Below are 22,250 nucleotides of genomic sequence, written 5' to 3' on the forward strand. Positions count from 1 at the left end.
AGGCACACTATTAGATACGAGGATGGCAGGACACTGCTGTCACACAACAGGAAATCTTTGGGTAGAGAAGGGTGTCATCTTACTGAACACACAAATGTCACAGATGCTGCCTTCACTGTTACTGTCACCTGCAAAATCACAGTTTCAAAAATGCAGCTCCTGACAAGGAAAAAATGCTTGCAAACAGCTAATTATTCCCTTTTGTGTTCCCTTGACAGATTTCTAAGTCGCTGGGCCCATCCTGGAGTTTGGTTGAGAAGGAGCACATGAGTTATCTCCCAGGTGAAGGATGACCTACTTTGTTACCAAATCCTGCTCTTAGATAGTCACCGAGACCAGCAACGGTTGCAGGCAAATATCCAAATGCAAAATTTGTCTTATGTTCCGCATTCAGCAACTTAGTCCCTCCTTAAACAGAAGCAATTCCTCCCCATGTAAGCTCTCCAACTCAGAACAATGTCCAAGCAATCACAGTGACCCAGTACAGCTGTCCACCCCCACCCATCGAAATGACAAAAAGCAACCAGACAAGGAGTCGGAGTCCTCAGTGTGAGTGATGTCCCTCCACTGCAGAAGAGAGGCAGAGCTGCTCCCAACCACACCGGGTCACTTTGCCACCCCAACTGTGTTTGGCTTACAAGGCTTAAACAGAGCAAGACCCTAAGTCACATAGTTGGAGTGCTAAGGGCATGTGTGTGTGTGAGTGTATGGCAAGAAGGAGGACCAAAGCTTAAAAAGTGAACTTGCAGCACTGAAGGCAGTGACTTCCCCCGATTCTCAGGGCAGCAGCTGGCTGACAAATGCAAGAGGGTGAGGTTGGAAAGCAGGCAAGGCAGACTACTTTGCTGTTTTTATTGTAACATAATGCTGTTTGGTGCTGATGAGGTTGCTACTTGCCATCTGAGGAACAAAGACACCAAAGATTGCATCCGTGCTTGCAAAAACACTTCTCTGACATGTCTTCTGGGCACACAACTGTTGCAGACTGTGGGGTGTTGCATAATAACCTCTGGAGGCAGATTTCCTTCCTGTCGGCACTTCTTCATGTGTGATTATTGTCCTGCTGGTTATTCATAATAGAAATGTTTATAGACCATCAATACATGAGCCATTCAGACAATTCATTGCACTTTGTCGTTTTAAAGGAAGGTGCCCTCAACGCTGAGGCTTTCCTCCATCTCTTCTTTTTCAAGGCAGCAAAGCGCTGCCCTAAAAACACAGTTCAAAGTTTTTCCAGTGTAACCAGATTCCTTCCACCTTGATTTATTTTCCCTTGCAGGTGCTTTGTATCCAATGATTCAACAAGTCAGACTGTTTCTGAGGCTTCAAAAGTGCAAAAAAGTTCAAGGTACTTAACCACCTTGAGCACCAGTTAAGGCGTATTTGTTTCCAGTCTCAGCCACTGTAAACCCTGTCTAGTGTAGTGTACCAGTTCGGTCATGCTACTGTTCAGTGCCAGAGTGCACGTCGCTGTGCCGAGTTCAGCAAAAAATTCTGGAAGAAGGGGAGGGAAAGAGAAAACATTTGGTTGGTTTCACACAACAGGCACTTCTGACAGGTGAGGGGACAGCAAGGAGTGACAACAGCAGCACGCTGTCAGTCGGCAAGTCCCATTAAACATGTTGTTAAAGCAGAGAGCTCAGCAATATTAGAAGGCTGGGAAGCATAACAAGCACACAAGGCAGGGCACGTGAGAGGAAAACACACTCACACATACATACACACACTGAACTGCCTCCCCAAGCACTGGCTTTAAATGGACATCGAGCCTCCATGGTACGGGGGCAAAAGTTTGGGTATTTGCACTCCAGTCCCTGCCACATGCTTCCCCCAGATTTTAAACAGGCCAAATTTGAGTGTCTTTCTGAACAATGCCCAGAAGCACACACAGCTGTCATCGGACTCATCCCTTTCCTTCATCCATCCTCAAACCTTGGAGACATCATGATTGATTTCTCAACTGAACAGGTTTAAAAATCTGTATAGCTTACCAGGCTATACAGCTCTGATTTGGGTTGCTTATAGCTGGTCACATCAGGCAGATTTAAGAGAGTCCTCCTATCCCGCCACCAACTTCAGGCACTGAGCTCCTCCTGCACGGACAGATGGCTCTCGCAGATTATCTGAACCTGCCAGGAGGTGCCAACAGGCTGCATGCCCTGCTCTGTGCTGGCAATCATCTGTGCAGGTAACAGCGAGTTATGGGAAATTATCGCACCTATTCCTTTCCAGGCACCCTTCCAAGACATTCCTGCATGACCTGCCTTGCAGTGACATAGGCTCGTCCCAGTCCCTTCATCCCTCCAGCCTCAATCGTGTTGCCAGGTACCTCTTCAGAAACTGCCTGTTCTCAGCTCTCCTTTTTTTACACATAAAGATTGAACCTGGAGGCTGAAAATTTCCGCTTGGCTGTGCAAGGAACTCTTCAGAAGCAGAGAGCACAATGCTTTCATTCTAATACTTTCCAATTTGGAAGGAGAGAACACATTTCCCCCAATTTTCCTGCTTTTCTTTACAAAATGGGTATCCATTCCCTCCCCATAGGGAACAGAAGAGCTGTAAGCAGAGACAAGGAGTTCAAACCCCCTGCCTGAGAAAATAATTTGATCCGTGATCACAGAACCGCGTGAAAGGAGAGTGACTTCACATGCACGCATGCAACCTCAGCTTGTCCTTGCTGTAGGGGATCAGAGGCCGGAAGACAACCTGTTACAGCCTCATGATCCATGGCACTGCTCTGAATTACGGTGAGGCACTGGGTCCTGCGCTAGAAGCACCTGGTTGTGGACCTGCCAGAAAGCACTTCAGCTCTGCACAAGTGACTTGGACATTAGTTACAACTAACTGCTTTCCACTAACATGACTTCCCTGTTTAAGGGAACTCAATAGCTGAAGGCCACTGCTCTCTCTTCTTCTTTTTATGCCCTGTGAAGAGCATAAAAGAATCAAGGATGTGGCCTTTTTTTTTAGTTTTATGTACTCATTCTCTACACCTCTTAGCATCTGTATGTTACACTGAATATCAACAAGTTCCAGTTCTGAAACTCCTCCACTGTCCTGAACAGTGACAACAACTGCCAAGCCTACATGAGTATTTACTGTTCTCCTGCACAGATCCACTCCCTTGGGAGTATTTACTACCCCAGTCATCATTCCCTTACATTAAAATGGCCACACAGAGCAGGTTTTGAATTTAGTCTTGACTGATGCAAGATTGTGCTCAGGCTGCCCTCCCACAGGTTTTTCTCCATGACTCATTCCTCTGGCTTACCAGCAGCATTCACCACTCCTTCTATGTGACAGTCTTTTATCAGCCTTTTGAGGCTATAATGCAAAATACTATACGTGAATTACTGTTGCGAGCACAGGTTTGCTCAGAGGACAGCCAACAGCTGGAGTTACTTTATTCAAAGGTGACTTGCAAAGCCTTTTGAATTTCATCAACTGCCTCATAGTAGTGTGAGTATTTTTACAGCCTTCCAACAATTCAGCCAGGCACATCATGCTTATTTTCTTTTGCAAGTTTGCCAACAGATCATGGCAATACATCCCTTTGCCCACAGTAGCTCACAAAACTTTGTATTTTATGAAAAATGACCCTGGAAATGCCACGTGGGATGGCAGGTTACAGACCGAACTGCACCCATGCCTAGGGGCTTTGCTTATTCACCACTGCTTTTACCACAGGACAATACAACATTTTTAACAACAAAACTGTAAAATAAAAAAAAAAAAGTAGCAGCAATTTTAGGAAATGCTACTCGCAAATACTGGTCGTGCCCAGCAAGGACTCCAATTCAACTGCTGCTCAGCTTCTCTATTACAGAGAAAAGCCAGTGTCACTGTTTTCAAGACAAATATACCTGGAAGTTTGACTAACAAACCAAAACACAAGGCTACCGGCCAGAAAGCTGTTTATAAGAATGTGAACCAACTCAGAAAAGCTAAGCACCCCAAAGGGAAAAAAAAACCCAGTAAAACACCCCCTTATGCTTCTTGTGTTACCACGAAGTGAGTTGGCTGGTTTCCTGCACTTGATACCTTCATCCCTTAGCTCTTAGACATTTAATGATGCCAAGACAACCTTTTAATTGGAACACTCATCAATATATCACCATCAAATATCTCTGCCAATATGCCATAGTTATCTAGTTCAACATATTTAATGCTTTGATCTTTAGGTATGGTGTTTGCTACACTTGAGTTTAGGATTTAAGCAAGTACATACACATAACCACAACACATAAGACAGAAAAGCCAGAGGACAAAAACTTACCCTTATTCTTCCTGGCCAGTGCATCAGCCTGTTCCCATATATCATATGCGTAGAGGACATAGGAAGTGATGTTGACGTAGGAAGAGGTGATGCTTGGGATGTTACAGGGGACAGTGATGGAAGAGCCAATGCTGTTGCCACTGCAGTTGCTAGCATTTGATCCTGGCTGAGAACTTACAGAACTGGCAGGAGAGGGCATTGGAGAAAGAGGAGAAGGCATGCCTGTGCTTCTGCAGGAGAAAGAAACACCATCATGAAAGCTTAACTTAAGAATTAGAAGTCTTGCCACAAGACTAACTTATGCCAGGAGCTATCTGGTGTCATCTGGGCCTGCACTATGGAGTGGAGTGTTGAAAACTGAGATGTGTTCAGCTTCGTAACAAGTAATTGTCCTTCAAGTTCAAGGCCAAGGTTTTTGCAGTGATTTGCAACTCTAAGGACTCCTCTTGACAGAATAAAATGTGGGACCAGATATCAGAAAGGGCCACCCATCCACCTTCCAAAAATCTACACCTACTTATGGAAGCCTTCACCAGATTATCTAAGTGTTTTTTCCTAATGACTTCCATTTCAGGCATGCTGAAGCTCCCCACCTATGGAGGCTGGAGCTTTCTGACAGCTAGTCAAAGCAGCCAAGTCAGCCTATGTGCAGTTATTTATAGACCTGGGGAAGCTAAATGCAGTCAGCTGCCCGCCTTCCAGACACAGGCTGGCTTCATCACATTGCTTCACCCCCACCACTTCACCCAACCTAATTTTAGGCATTGGTATGAGAGGGCTTCCACCACTGCTCTTGGGACACCATTTACCTTCCAATAAACAATACTGTGCAAAGTGGCAGAAAAATAACTCAAATTTCAGCACCACTATTAAAGACCAAACAACCCTCTCTCAATCGCAGAGTTTAAAAGGGACAGATGTGGAGCTGGGTAGCTATCTACCAAATGCAATTACCACAGCACACAGAAAAACTCTTTCTTACCCACTGTCATTAAAACACAGGCCCAGTCTGCCTGACACCGGGTCAAACACTGTTATGTGACAGCTTGCCTTTTACTTTTGCTGCCACATACACAGCAACACTGCTGCACATACATAGAAAGAACAAAATGCTCAGTAACTCACAAATATGAAAATTAGTTTCTTTTTTCTTAATTGGTGACTGAGCTAAAGAGAAAAACATTAAGGTTTCTCCCTCAAAGAAAGGAACAAAACAAACACCTCAAAGTTATGCTGCCGCAAGCTGAAGGTATAACCCTACTGGACAGTGGCCTGGGAGATGGGGATGGTATCCCATTAAGTCTCAAAGGATCTCTAAAAGAACAAAGATGACAGCAACAGGGGCTCTGAAACAGCACAGTGACGATACCTTCCTTGCTCCTCTGACCTGCTTCTCTGGTGGAGAACTGCCCTGCTTGATATGCGGTAACTCTGGATCTCATAACCAAAAAAACAAGCAACCTTTCCAACAAAAAGAGACAGGAAAGAGAGCAGAAACATACTCATGCCCCCTAACAGTGTGATTTCAGGTGGCAAGAAAGAGCAAGTGGTGAGGCACTCTCAAATGCAGCTTGCAACTCAAATACTCCTGCTACTGTTTCCACTCACATCCTTATAGACACATTACAATGTACATATTTTTAAATCTTACCTTGCAACACATGGAGAAGGTGCTTGTGTTACTCTGGAAGAACTCTGCAGCAAGGAACAGAACTCTTGTTAGGTTTGGGCTATTCAGCTGACATCAGTAACTACCACAGCCATCCAGCTGGCAGCTTAGTAATATGCATACCCTACCTTGAAGTGGTCATTCAGGATCCTGGAATACTTTATTGCAGTGTCTTTTTTATAACGAAACATTGCCATGTGCAGAATGGACTGGCAGCGCATGCTGTGAACAGAAACACACCCAAGCATCAGTGTTCACACTCACTGCTGCCTGCTCAGCAGTCATCAGCCTTGTGGGACGGAGGCAGGCACATGAGCTGTACTGCAAAGTCAAGAAAGCTCAGAATTTCTCCTCCTTCTGCTCATCTTAAAAAAAGACTCTGTGAAAAAATCACAAAGGAAAAAAAACAAACAAGGAAGGGCCATGTCTGGTCTTTTATATAAACAGGTGCCCAGTCTCTTATAGGTGCCACAGGCTGAGTAAGCCCCTGTCCAGAAGTGCCTCAGCTATGTTCAGCTACAGCTTCAGTTACACGGCTCAAACACGGGCAGCCAAATTGCATTCTTTCACCTTAGGTGAAAGCCCTTATGCACTCTAAAGTTACCAGCAGATCAAATTTTAGAGCCTGTGCCTGCCACACGTGGTCCCTTGTGATATCCCAGCTCACTTTAGAGATGTTCCAGTTCATTCTGGTTTTTATATTGTGCTTTTTTTCCTTGCAGAACTCTGATTCCCATTTAACTCATTCCTTTGCCCCTGAAAGTAATGGGTCTTTCACACTATCAAATCTAAAAACAGAATATGAAGGCACAGAAAAAACAGTTACGCACCATAACACGGCAAAGATTTTTTCATGTGAAGATGCTGAGGAGTCTGTAAAGGATTTCAATGTCATGATGAATCTAAGGAAACAAAATAAACAGAATCCTGTCAGCCATCAGTGCTTTGAAGTCCCACTGTTTATGAAAAAACAGTGCATGCCGTTATCTCAAACACCGGTCCAAAAGTCAGGAAACCTGCCCTGAGTCCTGGCACCGAGTGCTTTGTATGATCTTGAGCACAGGACTGCATCTCAAAATGCCTTGTTTTCCATGCAGTGGGAACAGATGTGGCCCCTTACATGACTCACTCTCCCCTTACACTGATTAACAGGCAACATCCCTACAAGTAGATGCCCCCCCATGGGCCACCTACAGGCCTGGGGCCCAGAAGAGGTGCCCCTGTTACTGAAGGTGAAATATTAATTCAATTGTTTCTGGACAAGACGGACATCTTAGTGGAAATGTTTCTTTTGGCAAAAAACAAACAAGCAAATCTCCTTTTTGAAAACAAAGCCACAACAGCATCTTACAAATACAGTCCCTCAAGACCAGAAAGCAAACAATGTAATTTAGAAGTTTGAAGTCTACCACAAAAAAACCCTGACAGCTGTTTCAGCTCTAAGGCAAGAAGTCAAATCAGCTCTCGAAAACACTCACATAACCTGTCATTTCAATATGAATCAACTGGTACCTGTCTCTCTTCTATCCAATACATGGTTTCTTGGGTTGCGTTGCCTGTATATGTCATACTATCTACATACATCTACTATGGCTGTGAAACTAAATGGGGAAGGTTGATAAAGAAACCCCAATAAAGTGTACTGGTAGAAAGACACATGGGAGAAACCAGTAAAATCTGCCTTCAATCAAGCTTTGGAGCACAAATTGTTCTTCCACACACTATGTTGTTGCTTTGCTTTTTTAACTGAAATACTACCTAGCTCACATGCAAAAGCAACTTCAGATCTGAATAAAGTAAAAACTCCTTCATGTCCTTGATTGTCATAACCAGTGTCCTCTGGTGTACCTCAGCTGCAAGGCTCAAATGCTGAGGAGACATGGTGCCCACTTCTGATGAGCAATGCTGAAACATTTCAAAGGATTTGTCTCTGGTGCCTCTGGATGGTCTGCCTGTCTCATGCTTGTACAGCAACCTGAACTCTGCTCCATGGTGGGAATCCAAAGCTGCCACAGTTGCAAACAAGCAATGCAACTAACCCTTCCCCCTCCAAACGTGCTGCCTAACCATCACGCTTTGAAAACTACTTACTTGATGAGATCTATGGTGTCGCTGAATATGCTGTAAGCTGATTTTGGTGCTGGTGCATCCGATTCCAAGGCAATCCCATATTCAATGAAGGAAAGGGCAGCATCTAGGTACTGAAAGGCCTTTCCAGTCTTGTCGGTCTATTGGGAAGAAAATTCTGATTTTTAGACTAAGACAAAAACTACTTCTCTCAAGTGTACCTGAATTCCTTTTTTCTCCCCAGTTAGGCAGGATTTGAAGAAAGAAAAAGATGCAAGTCAGGGCTCCAGGTGGTAATTAAAGGGTTCTCAGCAGAACCCCTAATGTGGTGCCAGTCATCAGCTTTGTGTGCTCCTCCTCTTGCTCAACGTTTTCCTGGAGGAATTTATTATCTTTGCATTTTTTGGATATTACTGTCTGGTCTCAGAGGCCTGCTCATGAGAGGCAGATGGGGCTTTCCCACTGAAGTATTCCCTCGCTTCATTTTCACAGGTAAATGGCAAGTAGTAAATGTACATTATCTGACTGAGCCATAATTAGCAAAGAAATATATTCAGTCATGCATGCTGTTAACCTGCACATAGCAAAGAAAGCCAGTTACATCTGCAAAGGGCACTTCCAAATCTTGTTCACCAGCAACACAATTACCATCAGGATCCTGATGTTTCAGAGTAAACTGTCTTAAAACTAACTGCTCCATCTATCTTACAAGGACTTTGTGATAGCTCTGCAAAGCAAACAGGCCTGCTAACCTCAGACAACATCAGTTCTGAATCCTATTCTCTAGGCACATTCTCTAAATGTTTTCATAACAAAGGGAAATGTCTGAACATTTGGCAAATAAAGACAGCCTCCCCACATATGACTCGAACATACTCCAGTATGGAGCATGGAAATAATGTTAGCCAGCGAATCTTATTCACTCAGTTATCAGGTCCAAATGCAAGAGCTGGTTAACATTTCTAGCACAGGCCCAAGACTTACCATTGCATCAGCTTTGTGCTTCAGCCTCTTGGCCTCGTCTATGTAGTATTCCATTGGGTGCTGTCTGAATTGGGGACAGAGAGAGGAAAAACAGAAAACAGAGAAAAAGGGTAGGATAATTATCAATTTTACCTTCATATCTAGCGGATACTGTGAGTCCAAACATCCTGTTTTGGTAAGCCTGTTACAGCCTTATCAAACACACATTACAATTATGAGAGTCACTAAATGAATGTTGTCTGCATGTTCAGAAATACCCAGCAGCTGAATGCACAGATAAAATGAATTGATTTCTTTAAAAAAATCTATGTTAGAATAACATTGAAAACTTATATTTTGAAATAAAAAAACACCAGAGGTTAGGCTGCTATGAAGCCAAGTTTACTACTTTGCTCCAATGGAAGGATAGTAGTTATGTGATCTCCTATCATTCCTCAAGTACAGTATCACAAACACATTTTGATTGAAACATACAGTAAACTTTGCAGTACCGCACACTCATCTCAGACCAAAAGAGCTTGCACTCAAGTTATCTGCTTACAAGAGATATGGTCACAGGTCTTGTTCTCAATCAGCACCTAAATGATGATAAAGTTGGACCATACGCATTTCTGTGCGCTGAGATAATCTATTCATTGTGCAAATGGCACACAGACACCTGTGCACTAACAAAATGAGCAAGAAGAGAGGCATGCCCTCAGAAAAAGTCAGTTCCCTGGCCAACACCTTGTCACAGAGGAGTTTTCCACTTGTCAAGAATCAGACAAATCAAAACCCATCATTTGTAGGCAGGCACAAGAGACACCTCTTATCAGAGTTAAAAAGTACCTAATTTCTAAAGCAGCTTCCCTCAAACCAACAACTGTTGTAATGAGACCTTTGCTTTGTGGTGGGTGAGGTAAGTCCCAGACACAAGAAGGCAGTACAGGGCAGGTCCCAGACATCTCTTCCTCTCTCCTTCCTCCCAAAAGAAGTGCTCATTAAGAAGCAGAAGCCAGGGTGGCTGCAGGGCCAGCCTTGCCTGGTGTCTTCAGAAAGTACTGATGAGGGGTGTAAAACAAAAACTTACTTTTCAAACTGGAGTTGAGGTCTCCTTGGCTTGGAGGTACCATTTGGCAAAGAAGGCACTGGGAAAGGATTTGTGACATCCCCTGCAGATCCCTGGAAAACAACGGAGTAGAGAGAAAGCTGGTTAGAGAGATATGCCTAAACCAATTCCAAAGCCCGGCTTTCCTAAATTTCAAGAGAAAATGTTTATTTGTCTGTCGTGGTTTAGCTCCGCCAGCAACTAAGCACCACGCAGCCACTCGCTCACTCCCCCTACCCTGATGGGATGGGGGACAGAATTGGAGGAGTAAGAGTGAGAAACACTCCTGGGTTGAGATAAGAACAGTTTAATAATTGAAATAAAGTAAAATAGTAATGATAATAATAACAATATAGTAATGATGATGATGATAATAATAACATACAAAGCAAGTGATGCACAATGCAATTGCTCAAATTGCTCACCACCCGCCAAACGATACCCAGACAGTTCCCGAGCAGCAATTGCTGCTCCCCGGCCAACCCCCCCCCAGTTTATATACTGAGCATGACATCATATGGTATGGAATAGCCCTTTGGTCAGTTTGGATCAACTATCCTGGCTGTGCCCCCTCCCAGTTTCTTGTGTACCTGGCAGAGCATGGGAAGCTGAAAAGTCCTTGACTAGCGTAAGCAGTACTTAGCAACAACTAAAAACATCAGCGTGTTATCAACATTCTTCTCCTACTAAATCCAAAACACAGCACTGTGCCTGCTACTAGGAAGAAAATTAACTCTATCCCAGCCGAAACCAGGACATTGTCCCAGGCATAGTCTATACTCCAGGCTCTCCCCCTCTTCCTACCTTCCTCCCCAGCACCCCCTCCAATAATGGAAATGGAAACTTGGCTTCTTACCTGACTGCTAGTAAGGCTTAATACCATTCAAACTTCTCCCAAGCACAGAGACATTAAGTAGCAGGTTTCCTTGCACAATGGCTAAGATAGCAGTAAAGCTGCAAGCAGCACATTTTTCACAGCCACTATAGCCAAGGCAGGAACAGGTAATATCCATTCACACTTACTTCTAGCTTAACCACACAGCAATTGCTAATTCTCCATTACTAACTACATTATCAGGAAAAAGCAAGCAGTTAGAAGCCAGCTAATACAGCACGCACAGTCTGGCTTAACACACACACACACACACACACAACGTCCTAGACCACACACACCTAGCTACTAGTAAACAGCAATATAATTGAATTTTATAACCCCACAATGCAAAGATCCATCTACAAGGATCATTAACAATTTCGTACACAAGCTATAAAACCTTATACCCAGGCTGCAGTCAAAACACAGGTTGCTTGTTTCTTATTTTTAAGCAATCCACTCTTTCTTTTTGTAAACACACTTATTTTTACACCAATATTGTACTTGAAGTTGCCTACAGTCAGAAACAGTTACCACCACAAACATGATTCTCCTGCCTTTGCTTTTTGTATGGTCACCCCTTCTCACTATGTTTTACTGGTGAGATGAAAACGGATGATGGAAAGTCAGCAGAGAAGTTACAACACAGGCTTTCATGCTAGAAACATATGGTCACAGATAGTCATTAAAGGGGCAAAAATGCTTCAATGAGCTTTCTCTGGTGGATGGTTTATCTTCCTTTTTAATATCCTCAGAGCATGTTTCTAAAGAGAATCACACAGCACCCATGGGTCGCAGAAAACACCCTGCCAGTTGTAATGGATACCTACTTTGATGCCCTTTGACAGTTCAGCATGATTTCTCTCCACTTTCTTGTGCTTGGAGAACAAAGGATCCTTGTGGTTGCTCTTGTTCCTGGCAGTGTTATCCACGGCAGGAAGCTCACCGCTCTCACTTCGGGGTCTCTTTTGGGCCATCTTGGTTGACTTCGGTGCAGGATGTGCAGGAGACATGGGTGGCAGTGGTGGGGGTAGCAGGAGATCTTTCTTCTGGGTTTCAAATGAAGCTTTTGATGCTCTGGAGGTGGGAAGTGAATTCAGCAATTGGGATGAATATGATATAAATATAATGTAGGGATTTTTTAAAAACTTACTTATGTCATGTACCAATTCCATTTAAATTTCTCTGGAAATGTGAGATGATTTGTTGACATAAAGAATTCAACAAAAGCAAAATAAACTTCAGGGACTTCATTGTGCATTAGATACCACATCTTCAGCTACCAACAACATAAAAGCAAGTTGCTTTTCAAGTAGGAATAAGCCTCAGGATTTGTCCCTGGAGTAAAGACTTGCAACCAGAGTATCAGGATGTTGCAAAAAAGGCATCCCTCCAACATAGCCCCTTTTCACTGAAAGGCGGGGGAGAGGTAATTACAGCGACTAAAATCCCTGGGACAAATCACCCAACAAGGCAAATGAGCTGCAGCACTGCCTCTCTCTCCCCATTATGGTAGAAGGTATCTTCTATGGTCAAAGATATTAACCCTGACACTTGATCCTGTACGTGCTTTGACAGAATTAAACTGAGTTGTTCCTCTAAGACTTGCTAGCTCAACTAGACAACACGTATAAAGTTGAGAGGATTCAAGTGAGAGAGACTTAAAATGCCGTGCTTTTAAATGGCAGAGACTACCACATTTAATAAAACTATGGCATAACAGATTTCTGATCATGTGAAGTTAGGATTACTAGGGAACTCTGGCAGCTCTAAGCAGCACCAAGTAGCTCTAAACCTTGCTTCACTACTGCTCATTTACATAGTTTTTATTCAGCTTCTCAAAGTTTCCAAGAAAACATTGAGCAGTGAATCCCAACTCATGGACTGCAACATCAGAAAAGGAGGAAATTACGTTAAACCCAGTGAGAAGACTGAAGTGTGACATTGCACATCTTGCTTCATTCTGCTGTGCATGGGACAGTCCTCTCCCCACTTCCACAACCCACTTTTCCCATGGTACAGTCCCTACTCGCTGCACACATGCTCCCCAGCTTCACTACCTTGGTACAGCTGACGCACCAGAAAAGACTATTTTACAGAGAGCACAGCAGCATCCCCTGACCTGATCCAGAGCCCTCTCTCCCCAAAAATGCATCCTATCCTTCCCACTCCGAAAGCCTGAACATGGCTAAAAGGGGTGCTCGCTTTCACTGAGAAAGTGGGGGCAATGAACCCCAGAATTAAAGCCCTTCCATTATTCATAGAATCATAGAATCATAGAATCATCTAGGTTGGAAAAGACCTTTAAGATCATCCAGTCCAACCATTAACCTACACTACCAAGCCCACTCTAGACTAATCAAGGTAGACCAGACTAAACCATATCCCGAAGTGCCACATCTACCCGTTTTTTAAACGCCTCCAGGGATGGGGACTCCACCACCTCTCTGGGCAGCCTGTTCCAATGCCTGACCACCCTTTCCGTAAAGAAATTTTTCCTAATTTCCAGTCTAAACCTCCCCTGGCGCAGCTTAAGCCCATTTCCTCTTGTCCTATCGCTAGCTACTTGGGAGAAGAGACCAACACCCACCTCACTACAACCTCCTTTCAGGTAGTTGTAGAGAGCGATAAGGTCTCCCCTCAGCCTCCTCTTTTCCAGGCTAAACAACCCCAGTTCCCTCAGCCGCTCCTCATAAGACTTGTTCTCCAGACCCTTCACCAGCTTCGTTGCCCGCCTCTGAACACGCTCCAGCACCTCAATGTCTTTCTTGTAGTGAGGGGCCCAAAACTGGACACAGTATTCCAGGTGCGGCCTCACCAGCGCCGAGTACAGGGGGACAATCACCTCCCTGCTCCTGCTGGCCACACTATTCCTGATACAAGCCAGGATGCTGTTGGCCTTCTTGGCCACCTGGGCACACTGCTGGCTCATGTTCAGCCGGCTATCTACTAACACCCCCAGGTCCTTTTCGGCCAGGCAGCTTTCCAGCCACTCCTCCCCAAGCCTGTAGCGTTGCATGGGGTTGTTGTGACCCAAGTGCAGGACCCGGCACTTGGCCTTGTTGAACCTCATACAGTTGGCCACGGCCCATCGATCCAGTCTGTCCAGGTCCCTCTGCAGGGCCATCCTACCCTCGAGCAGATCGACACTCCCACCCAATTTGGTGTCGTCTGCAAACTTACTGAGGGTGCACTCGATCCCCTCATCCAGATCATTGATAAAGATATTGAACAAGACTGGCCCTAAAACAGAGCCCTGGGGAACACCGCTCGTGACCGGCCGCCAACTGGACTTAACACCATTTATCACTACTCTCTGGGCTCGGCCACCCAACCAGTTCTTTACCCAGCGAAGAGTATGCCTGTCTAAGCCGTGAGCTGCCAGCTTCCCGAGGAGGATATTATGCGAGACGGTGTCAAAAGCTTTGCTAAAGTCGAGGTAGATGACATCCACAGCCTTTCCATCATCTACCAGGCGGGTCACCAGGTCATAGAAGGAGATCAGGTTGGTCAAGCAGGACCTGCCTTTTGTGAACCCATGCTGGCTGGGCCTGATCCCCTGGTTGACCTGTACTTGCCTGTGGAGTTCGCTCAAGATGAACCTCTCCATAATCTTCCCCGGCACTGAGGTCAGGCTGACAGGCCTGTAGTTCCCCGGGTCCTCCTTCCGGCCCTTCTTGTAGATGGGCGTCACATTGGCAAGCCTCCAGTCATCAGGGACCTCCCCTGTTAACCAGGACTGTTGATAGATGATGGAAAGTGGCTTGGCAAGCTCCTCTGCCAGCTCCCTCAGTACTCTCGGGTGGATCCCATCCGGCCCCATAGACTTGTGAGCGTCCAGGTGGCATAGCAGGTCATTAACTGCTTCCTCCTGGACTATGAGGGCTCCATTCTGGTCCCTATCCCTATCCTCTTGCTCAAGGGCCTGAGTACCCTGGGGATGACCGGTCTGGCTGTTGAACACAGAGGCAAAGAAGGCGTTAAGTACTTCAGCCTTTTCCTTGTCCTCGGTGACAATGTTCCCCCCCACATCGAGCAAAGAATGGAGATCCTCCTTGGCTCTCCTTTTATTGCTGATGTACTTATAAAAGCATTTTTTATTGTCTTTTACCGCACTGGCCAGATTGAGTTCTAGCTGGGCTTTTGCCTTTCTAATTTCCTCCCTGCAGGACCTAACAAGATCCCTGTACTCCTCCTGAGCTGCCCGCCCCTTCTGCCAAAGGCGGTAGACTCTCCTTTTTTCCCTGAGTCCCCGCAAAAGCTCCCTATTCAGCCAGGCCGGTCGATTTCCCCTCCGGTTGGTCTTACGACACACGGGGACAGCTGAAATATCCCTTCACCCAACTGAATGTTAGCCCCAACATCTTGGTGCTTTAAAAGTACGTCAGTGCTTTCTCTGCAGTTTACTTGTATTGTCAGGACACAAACCTCAACACTACACACCAATCCAAGTCAATACCTCAAATTCAAGCCACAAGCAAGCAGAAATTGAATGCAGTAGCCCATGACTGACGCACAAGCCTCCCTTCTCGGGAACGCTGCCTATTTGAAGACATGCTCTTGGATGCATTCGCTCTAGCAAAGACCTAGCCAAAATGCTGGTATGCAAATTATGGGGTAAGTTTCAGCAGATCTACCAGAAGCACTACAAATGCTATGCTGGAATAAATGAGAAATTCCTGGCCATAAAGGCCACCTGAAATTCCAGACAGAGTCAGGATTCAAAAGACATGCTGGTTGGGTGTCTGTTAGGTCACATACAAAAAAGACAAAGACAACTAGATGATTTCAGCGGAGAAGGGAAATGCTCCCTACCCACCTATGCATACAAATCTGTTTCCTGGACTGGACTTTGCACATTTCACCCCTACACAACTTTGGGCCAGTCACAGTGAAAAGCCTATTGGCACTGCGGCATTCTTGGTTTGGTTAGAGAAAGGGGGAGCTGCATATCCACGTGCTTCTGGAGCATCCCAGTTCAGTAGCCTCCTGCAGCAGCAAGGTGAGAAAACGGAGCTCTGCAATATCCACCACATCCACCTCTGTGTTCTCAGCTGGAAGACTACAGGTCCCACCTAGCACAGACACCGTGTGTACCAGCAGCCAGCTACCAGCTACCAGCAACCTGCAAAAACCTGTAACCAGCAACAGCAAAAGCAGCCCAGCAAGCAGACAGTATCAGCATTAACACTTGACTCTTTCCTTTCAGCAGGACCAGTCCAATTAAGAAAACAGTAATGATCACCAAGTCAAAATTTATGGACATACAGTTACACTTGGTACAATACCCTTTCCCAAGAGGCTCCTAGAACTCTCTCTGCTGTGGACATGATTGCTCAGTCATGGGAACGAGAGTCACGACTTCTGGGCCACACTTTCACCTATTTCACCTGTCTGCAGTGGGAGTCTGAGCAAGCAACTCAATTTGTCTGCACCTCAGTTTCTCCGTGTGCAAAACATGTTCACATCATGTTCTCACCTTACAAAGACTAAGAGCTTTAAATGCATGTGAAGCATCATGAATCTGATAAAAGCTTTCTGCTGTTTCCCATGCAGTAAGAGCACAAACTTCCCCAAAATAAGTATGACAGCAGAACCCAGAATGAGGAAGACATAGGCAAAGAAAAAGAAGTTCATAGAATCATAAAATAGTTTGGGTTGGAAGGGACCTTTAAAGGTCATCTAATCCAACTCCCTTTTTAAAAGCATATTAAGTCTAGTTCCATTTCTCATGAAAACAGATATAATTGATACTTGAACTCTCAAGTCTTACTCACCTAGACTCATAGAATAGAACCATGGAATAGTTTGGGTTGGAAGGGACCTTTAAGGGTCATCTAGTCCATCCCCCCTGCAATGAGCAGGAACATCTTCAACTAGATGGCAAGTTCTCTTGCCATCCCCTGAAACCCCTAAACTGTAGTGCAGAACAAGCATACACCACTCCCCACAGAACAGCTGCCACCTCCCAGATCATCTGGGGCAATCATCTGCTGACAGATTACCACCACTGTAGTTTGGAGAAGGGGAAATGACTCCTGCATGCCAGCAGGCAGGCAGTCTACCACACTGTTTGCAACTCAAACAACATACAGTTTTTTGCACAAATTCGTTTCCCGCATCTGGTCTGACAGACAGCAGTGCAAATGGTTGCCTACCAGCTTAGAAGGAAAAGCAGTACAGGCACAACTGGTAATTAAATTTCTTGCAGCGTAAACAGATTTTTTGAGCTACAAGTAATGTATGCATCAGAGCATGCAGCAACATAAGCTGCAGGATGGACAACTTCATGTTTAAAATGGTGAAGTCTTCATTCCCATCTCAACTGTTAGAAATCAGGACAAATGCCACAACATTCAACACTTTTGCAGCAGTATAAACCAAGTATGGGAGGACAACCAGCCACTGAAACATCAGCTTATGCTTGAATGATTAGAACCATAATCCTCAGCATTAAGAAAGGAGAGGAAGATAGGTGACACCCAAATATCACTTCACATCTGCAACAAATAAAAATGTGTATAAATTACATTCCCATAGCCACATGGGTGGTTCCAGGATGTAAAGACAAATCCGCAGCAGATTAAGTTTCAGAAGGCACATTACGTTATAAGCAAACTCATGAGTATAAGCACAGGAGATACAACTCCTCGCCTGAACCTTTTTAAGAAAGACTTTTATGCATCTTTCTGCCATCCCACCACTGTATACTCACTTCAATTTACTGGAGTCTTTGTTAGCTGAAGACTGCAATGATTTTGTTTCTTTTTCTGATTTCATTTTCTTCCTATCAATCTCCTTCTCCACCTCCCTCTAACAGGAAGAAAAAAAAAAAGAAAAAAAAATCACTCAGATTTTGAAAGTTCATGTAAAGTACAGACCAACACAGCTAAGTTTGATTGATTCTGGTTAAAAAAAGAAAAGATAAGATCTTGGAAGTGACAAAGTGGAAACCCAGAGCACAGTGGACATAGATTTCAGGCTCACTGACAAGTACCCTAAAAAGACATTTTATCTACTTTTGATTGGATAGATTAATTATTTTGTAGTAGCAGGGATGGAACTGCTAAATCTCTTGTTGCTAACAGTAATCAAAATGAAGGCACTTCCATTGCTGAAAATAAGCCTTTCATCTGTTCTGGATGGGCTTTTTTCTCCTACTCAGTATGAATCGTACAGAAATGTATTCAGATTGCTCCTGGCAAAGTAATGAACATTTGTGTTTTGTGATACACCTTATCAAAGGGAAGGAAAAAACTACATTCACAGGAGTGTTAGATCACTCAGATTCCCCAGATGTGCAGAGGTTTTTGGTTTTATTAACAAGAATCTGATATAGGTGAAATTTTAAACAGTCAGTTAAAATTGCTGCCACTGTCCTCCAGAAGAACAGGAACCATTAAGGCAGAGAGGCAATAAATAATAGTTTTTAATTGCACTCCACAGATCTTACAATTGCCTGCAAGTCATCAGCTCACCTGAATGAAAAACTTCAGAATAACTTTCTACAAGCCAAGAAAATGTAAAATACACTGCACTTATCAGCCAGCGTTACCCATAGAGTGCCTGGTGGTAGCCAAAAGTATTCCAGGACTTTCTGTCTCTCTCCCAAGAGTACATCCAGGTTTATGTCACTGTGATGGAGCTCAGTGGGTCGTGCTCGGCGCAGAGTCTACCTCTGGCAGTGTGCTCAGGGCAAGGCTCCAGCACCTAGATCATGTCCTTAAACTGTTTTTCAGGTTGAGCTCCACACTGCCACAGAAGATGTCTGACAGCTGTACCTGACCTAGCTGGCTGCGATGAAGCCTGAGCCTCCAAGGACACTGATGCACACTGACGTAATACAGATGGCAAGGCTCTGAGGTGGGTTTTCCTGCAATCAGACACTCAGATTGCAAGGGAAGACATGTCTAACATCAAATAGCTCCTCTCTCAGGTCTTTGAGAGACAACAGGAGAAGTGACAGATTTACTGCCTGTTTACCTTTCTCCCACTGCTCTGCAAGAGGGGGACTGCTGAGGTCTCTCAAGTTTCTTCACCATTTCCCTGCTTTTCTCAGTTCTCCCACACAACAATGGGAAGTTCAGAAAATGACAAGACTAAATGAAGCCCATGCAGGAACCAAGGTTATTCACCCACACATGCTAAGCCACCTGCTCTGTGAGGAGGACCAAAAAGGTATACAGGCACTGAAATATCCACAGTGAATACCCATTCACCACAAGACCTGCAGCCAACTCTTTGTGCAGCTGAACCAGCTGGCTGGAAGTATATTCACAGTCCCCTCTGGAAGTTAGCTTTCCAAAAAACACTTGTGGGCAACTACCATCTCAGTTTAAGGACTGTCTTGTAATTCAAGAGTAAGCAACTATTACAGCTGAATCACCAAATCATAAAATCATTTAGGTTGGAAAAGACCTTGAAGATAATCGAGTCCAACCGTAAACCTGCCAAGTCCACTACTAAGCCATGTCCCTAAGCACCACTGAAGGACTCTGCAAAGGGGTCTCTGGAAAGCCCCTTACTCAAAACATGCATCTTTTAAGCATTAGCATCACTGCTAGCACCACAGCAGCTCCAGGGAAAACCAAAGAAGTTTTCTATGTATTTATCCAAGCACTGAGATCCAAAGCAGGGTTTAGTGATGCTTGTTTCTATCAGTGAACCTGGTTCAGTTAAAAGTCTGAATTTATGGAAAAGCAAAAGGCACGGGGCTGCTGCCATCACCCCTAGTAATAATGCAGTTCACACCTGCAGAATTCCTTCCTCTTTGCCCAAGCAAGCAATCACAACTGTTTCATGGAGATAAATGACTCCACACAGGGAAAGACTACACTACTCAGACTGAGGCTGCATGGCTAAAGGCAGCAGAAGGTGCACAGATGAACAAAACCAAAAACTGCAGACCGGGGCAGCCTGGTTGGTTATCCCCCTGGGCACCCCTGCGAACTGCAAGCAAGGTGCTCTCCCACAACAGACATTAAATGGATAGCACAGATGACTGCCCAGTCTGGGAGGTGCTACAGATACCGTGCTGCTTTTAAAGGGGTTGCGGGGGGAATGGGCACCGCAGCCCTACAAAGCTCTGCTTAGGTTAAAAGCCAGAGAAACCCACAAATGCTACCAGCGGGCCGGCCAGCCACATGCTGACACAGCCTGCTGCTGAAAGTTCCTCCGACATAGGAGAGCTGGGGTTTTGTTGCCAGAGAAAACTAGTATTTCAAGAAAATACAGAAAAAAAATATTTTAAAACACCAAAGCATTCGTTATACTGCTTACAGGGCTTTTCATTTGCTCAGCAGGGGATTTGTGACCAACAAGAAACATCTGTGGACAGTTTTGATACACATTCCCTTTAGAAGTTTGGTAACACCTTTATAGGAGGAGTGTAATGAGTCCAGCTCCCAACCTATCAAGCAGAAAAACCCGTGCGGAGACTTCATTTCAAATGCCACCTTGGTCCTTGTAACAAACCCACCTCCACCTCTACCTCTCACCTTCCTCTTTTGAAGGGACTTGTCAGGAGTGTCCATGGTTTTCCTCTCCAAGTCCTGCTTCCTTGCACCAGGGAGCTCCTTGGCCTCTGCTCCCTTCTGGTGACTGCCTTTCCCAGGGGGCTGGGGGACTCTTGACAGGAGAGGGAGATCTATTTTCACCATGAGGGACTGAGGGGTGGGGGAGTCCCTCACTGGCGAGAGCAACTTCTTCTCCCTGATAGGCAAGGAAAGTTTCTCCTTGTGAAAATCCTCTTTGGCCACGACAGCAGGCCTGTGGCTGCTAGTCCTGGTGGGGGTTGTGCCCTGGCCTTGAGGAAGGGGACTGAGAGCAAGATCCTCCTGGGCACTGCCAAACAAAACATCTCTCATGAGCTTGGGGTCCAAGAAGGGTTTGGCACTGGCCTGGTGGGAGCTCTTGTGCTTTCTGTTCTCAGAGGGCTCTTGCAGTGCCGGCTTCGGGTCTTTTCTGTCACTGGATTTTGGCTTCCCTTTCGTTTTGACTTTTGGCTTGTCTCTGGAAGACTGGTCTCTGACCTCAAAAGGACCAGGGTCACTCTCCACTTTCAGGCGTCCCTTGGACCCCTCGTGCACCAGGGCCTTGCCAGGCCTTTTGATACCCACAGTCTGCCTGGGTGAGGGCTCCTCAGCGCGCACAGGAGACTTCTGGCAGTTGCGTTTGGTCGGAAGATGAGCATCCTGAGGAGCCCTGGCCGCTCGGCTGGAGCTCTTGTGATGAGGCTCCCTCGGCTCGGCGTGCTGGTGGGAGGAATTGCTGCTGACGCCCTGCCCCTGTTCCTTGCCCTCCTCACGTCCATCCCCATGGGTGATTTCGCTAAGACTCTCTGTTGGTACTGCTGGTGGGTTCACCTTGGTTAGCCAGTTGTCGAGCTGCCACTTATTAGAAGTTGGTGGGTCAGGCTGCAGACAAAAAGAGAAAGGAAGTATGCAAGACTGATGCCTTTATGGGCTACTTCCATCCTAGCACAGCTTACCAGAACGCAGTAAAATTTCCCCTTACTGTTAAAAGATCTTGAAAGTGAAAGACCATGAGACAGTGGGGATGCTCTAGCGTGTGCACATCAACACTTACTTCAGAAACACAGACCTTGGTTTTGCACAGGATCTGCCAAATGCATTGCACAGCACTCCTGGATCTCTGCTAGCCCTACCATCACTCAGTAAGAGATGAGTCTACATGAAAGCTTCACCTTGGTTTGCCACTAACCAACACAGCTGCACAATCAGACAACACATAAAACAAGCAGCAATTGTAAAAACGGACTGGGTGCTGTCCTCGCAATGCTTCTGGAAAATTATTTGCTTTCAAAATGGATGAGGAGCTGTGCCAGCTATCACATCTCACTGAAGTCTGACAGGTAGGCTGTCAGGCTCCTGTGGTTTAACCAAAAGAAAACCAACTACCAAAAGAAATTGTATGGCTAGCACGTCAAGTCCTGCCTCTTCCAAGTCCTCTGCCTACACAACCCAGCACTCACTTCCCTCTGGGTCAAGCAAGGCACGAGCAACAACCGAGGTCTGAAGGCCTCTGGAGTCATGGTCAGGTAACATAATGTGGTTGCTACAAGCCCTGCCTAATCTAACAGTAGCCTGACAAATTATGAGAAAAGCAAACCCAACTAACCCTGAAACAGAAAACAGAAGCTGCAAAGCAGGGGCATGATTTTCTGGTGCCCATTCTGAAAATACCACATATGTGTCAGCATCACTCAGATGTGTAGCTCATTATCTGGGCACCATCAGAGCACAGCTACACTCCCAGCCTCAACGATTCTCCC

The 22,250-nt window shown here is 45.3% G+C and overlaps 1 protein-coding gene across 1 annotated transcript in view; it reads right to left on the minus strand.

Moving 5' to 3' along the window:
* Positions 1 to 1,115: 1,115 nt before the first annotated feature.
* The window catches only part of AFF1 (ALF transcription elongation factor 1), a 100,493-nt gene continuing 79,358 nt past the window's right edge, over positions 1,116 to 22,250 (minus strand). The window contains exons 11-21 of the mRNA XM_075708831.1: positions 20,455 to 21,372; positions 17,673 to 17,770; positions 11,788 to 12,034; positions 10,066 to 10,157; positions 8,997 to 9,060; positions 8,037 to 8,173; positions 6,776 to 6,847; positions 6,074 to 6,167; positions 5,928 to 5,971; positions 4,277 to 4,506; positions 1,116 to 1,494 (exon numbers count right to left, since the gene is read on the minus strand). Coding sequence (XP_075564946.1) covers positions 1,373 to 1,494; positions 4,277 to 4,506; positions 5,928 to 5,971; positions 6,074 to 6,167; positions 6,776 to 6,847; positions 8,037 to 8,173; positions 8,997 to 9,060; positions 10,066 to 10,157; positions 11,788 to 12,034; positions 17,673 to 17,770; positions 20,455 to 21,372 — 2,118 coding nt within the window. The 3' untranslated portion in view covers positions 1,116 to 1,372. The remainder of the gene's footprint in view (positions 1,495 to 4,276; positions 4,507 to 5,927; positions 5,972 to 6,073; positions 6,168 to 6,775; positions 6,848 to 8,036; positions 8,174 to 8,996; positions 9,061 to 10,065; positions 10,158 to 11,787; positions 12,035 to 17,672; positions 17,771 to 20,454; positions 21,373 to 22,250) is intronic.

Source organism: Pelecanus crispus, chromosome 4, assembly GCF_030463565.1.
Source record: "Pelecanus crispus isolate bPelCri1 chromosome 4, bPelCri1.pri, whole genome shotgun sequence".
In the NCBI taxonomy this organism is placed as follows: Eukaryota; Metazoa; Chordata; class Aves; order Pelecaniformes; family Pelecanidae; genus Pelecanus; species Pelecanus crispus.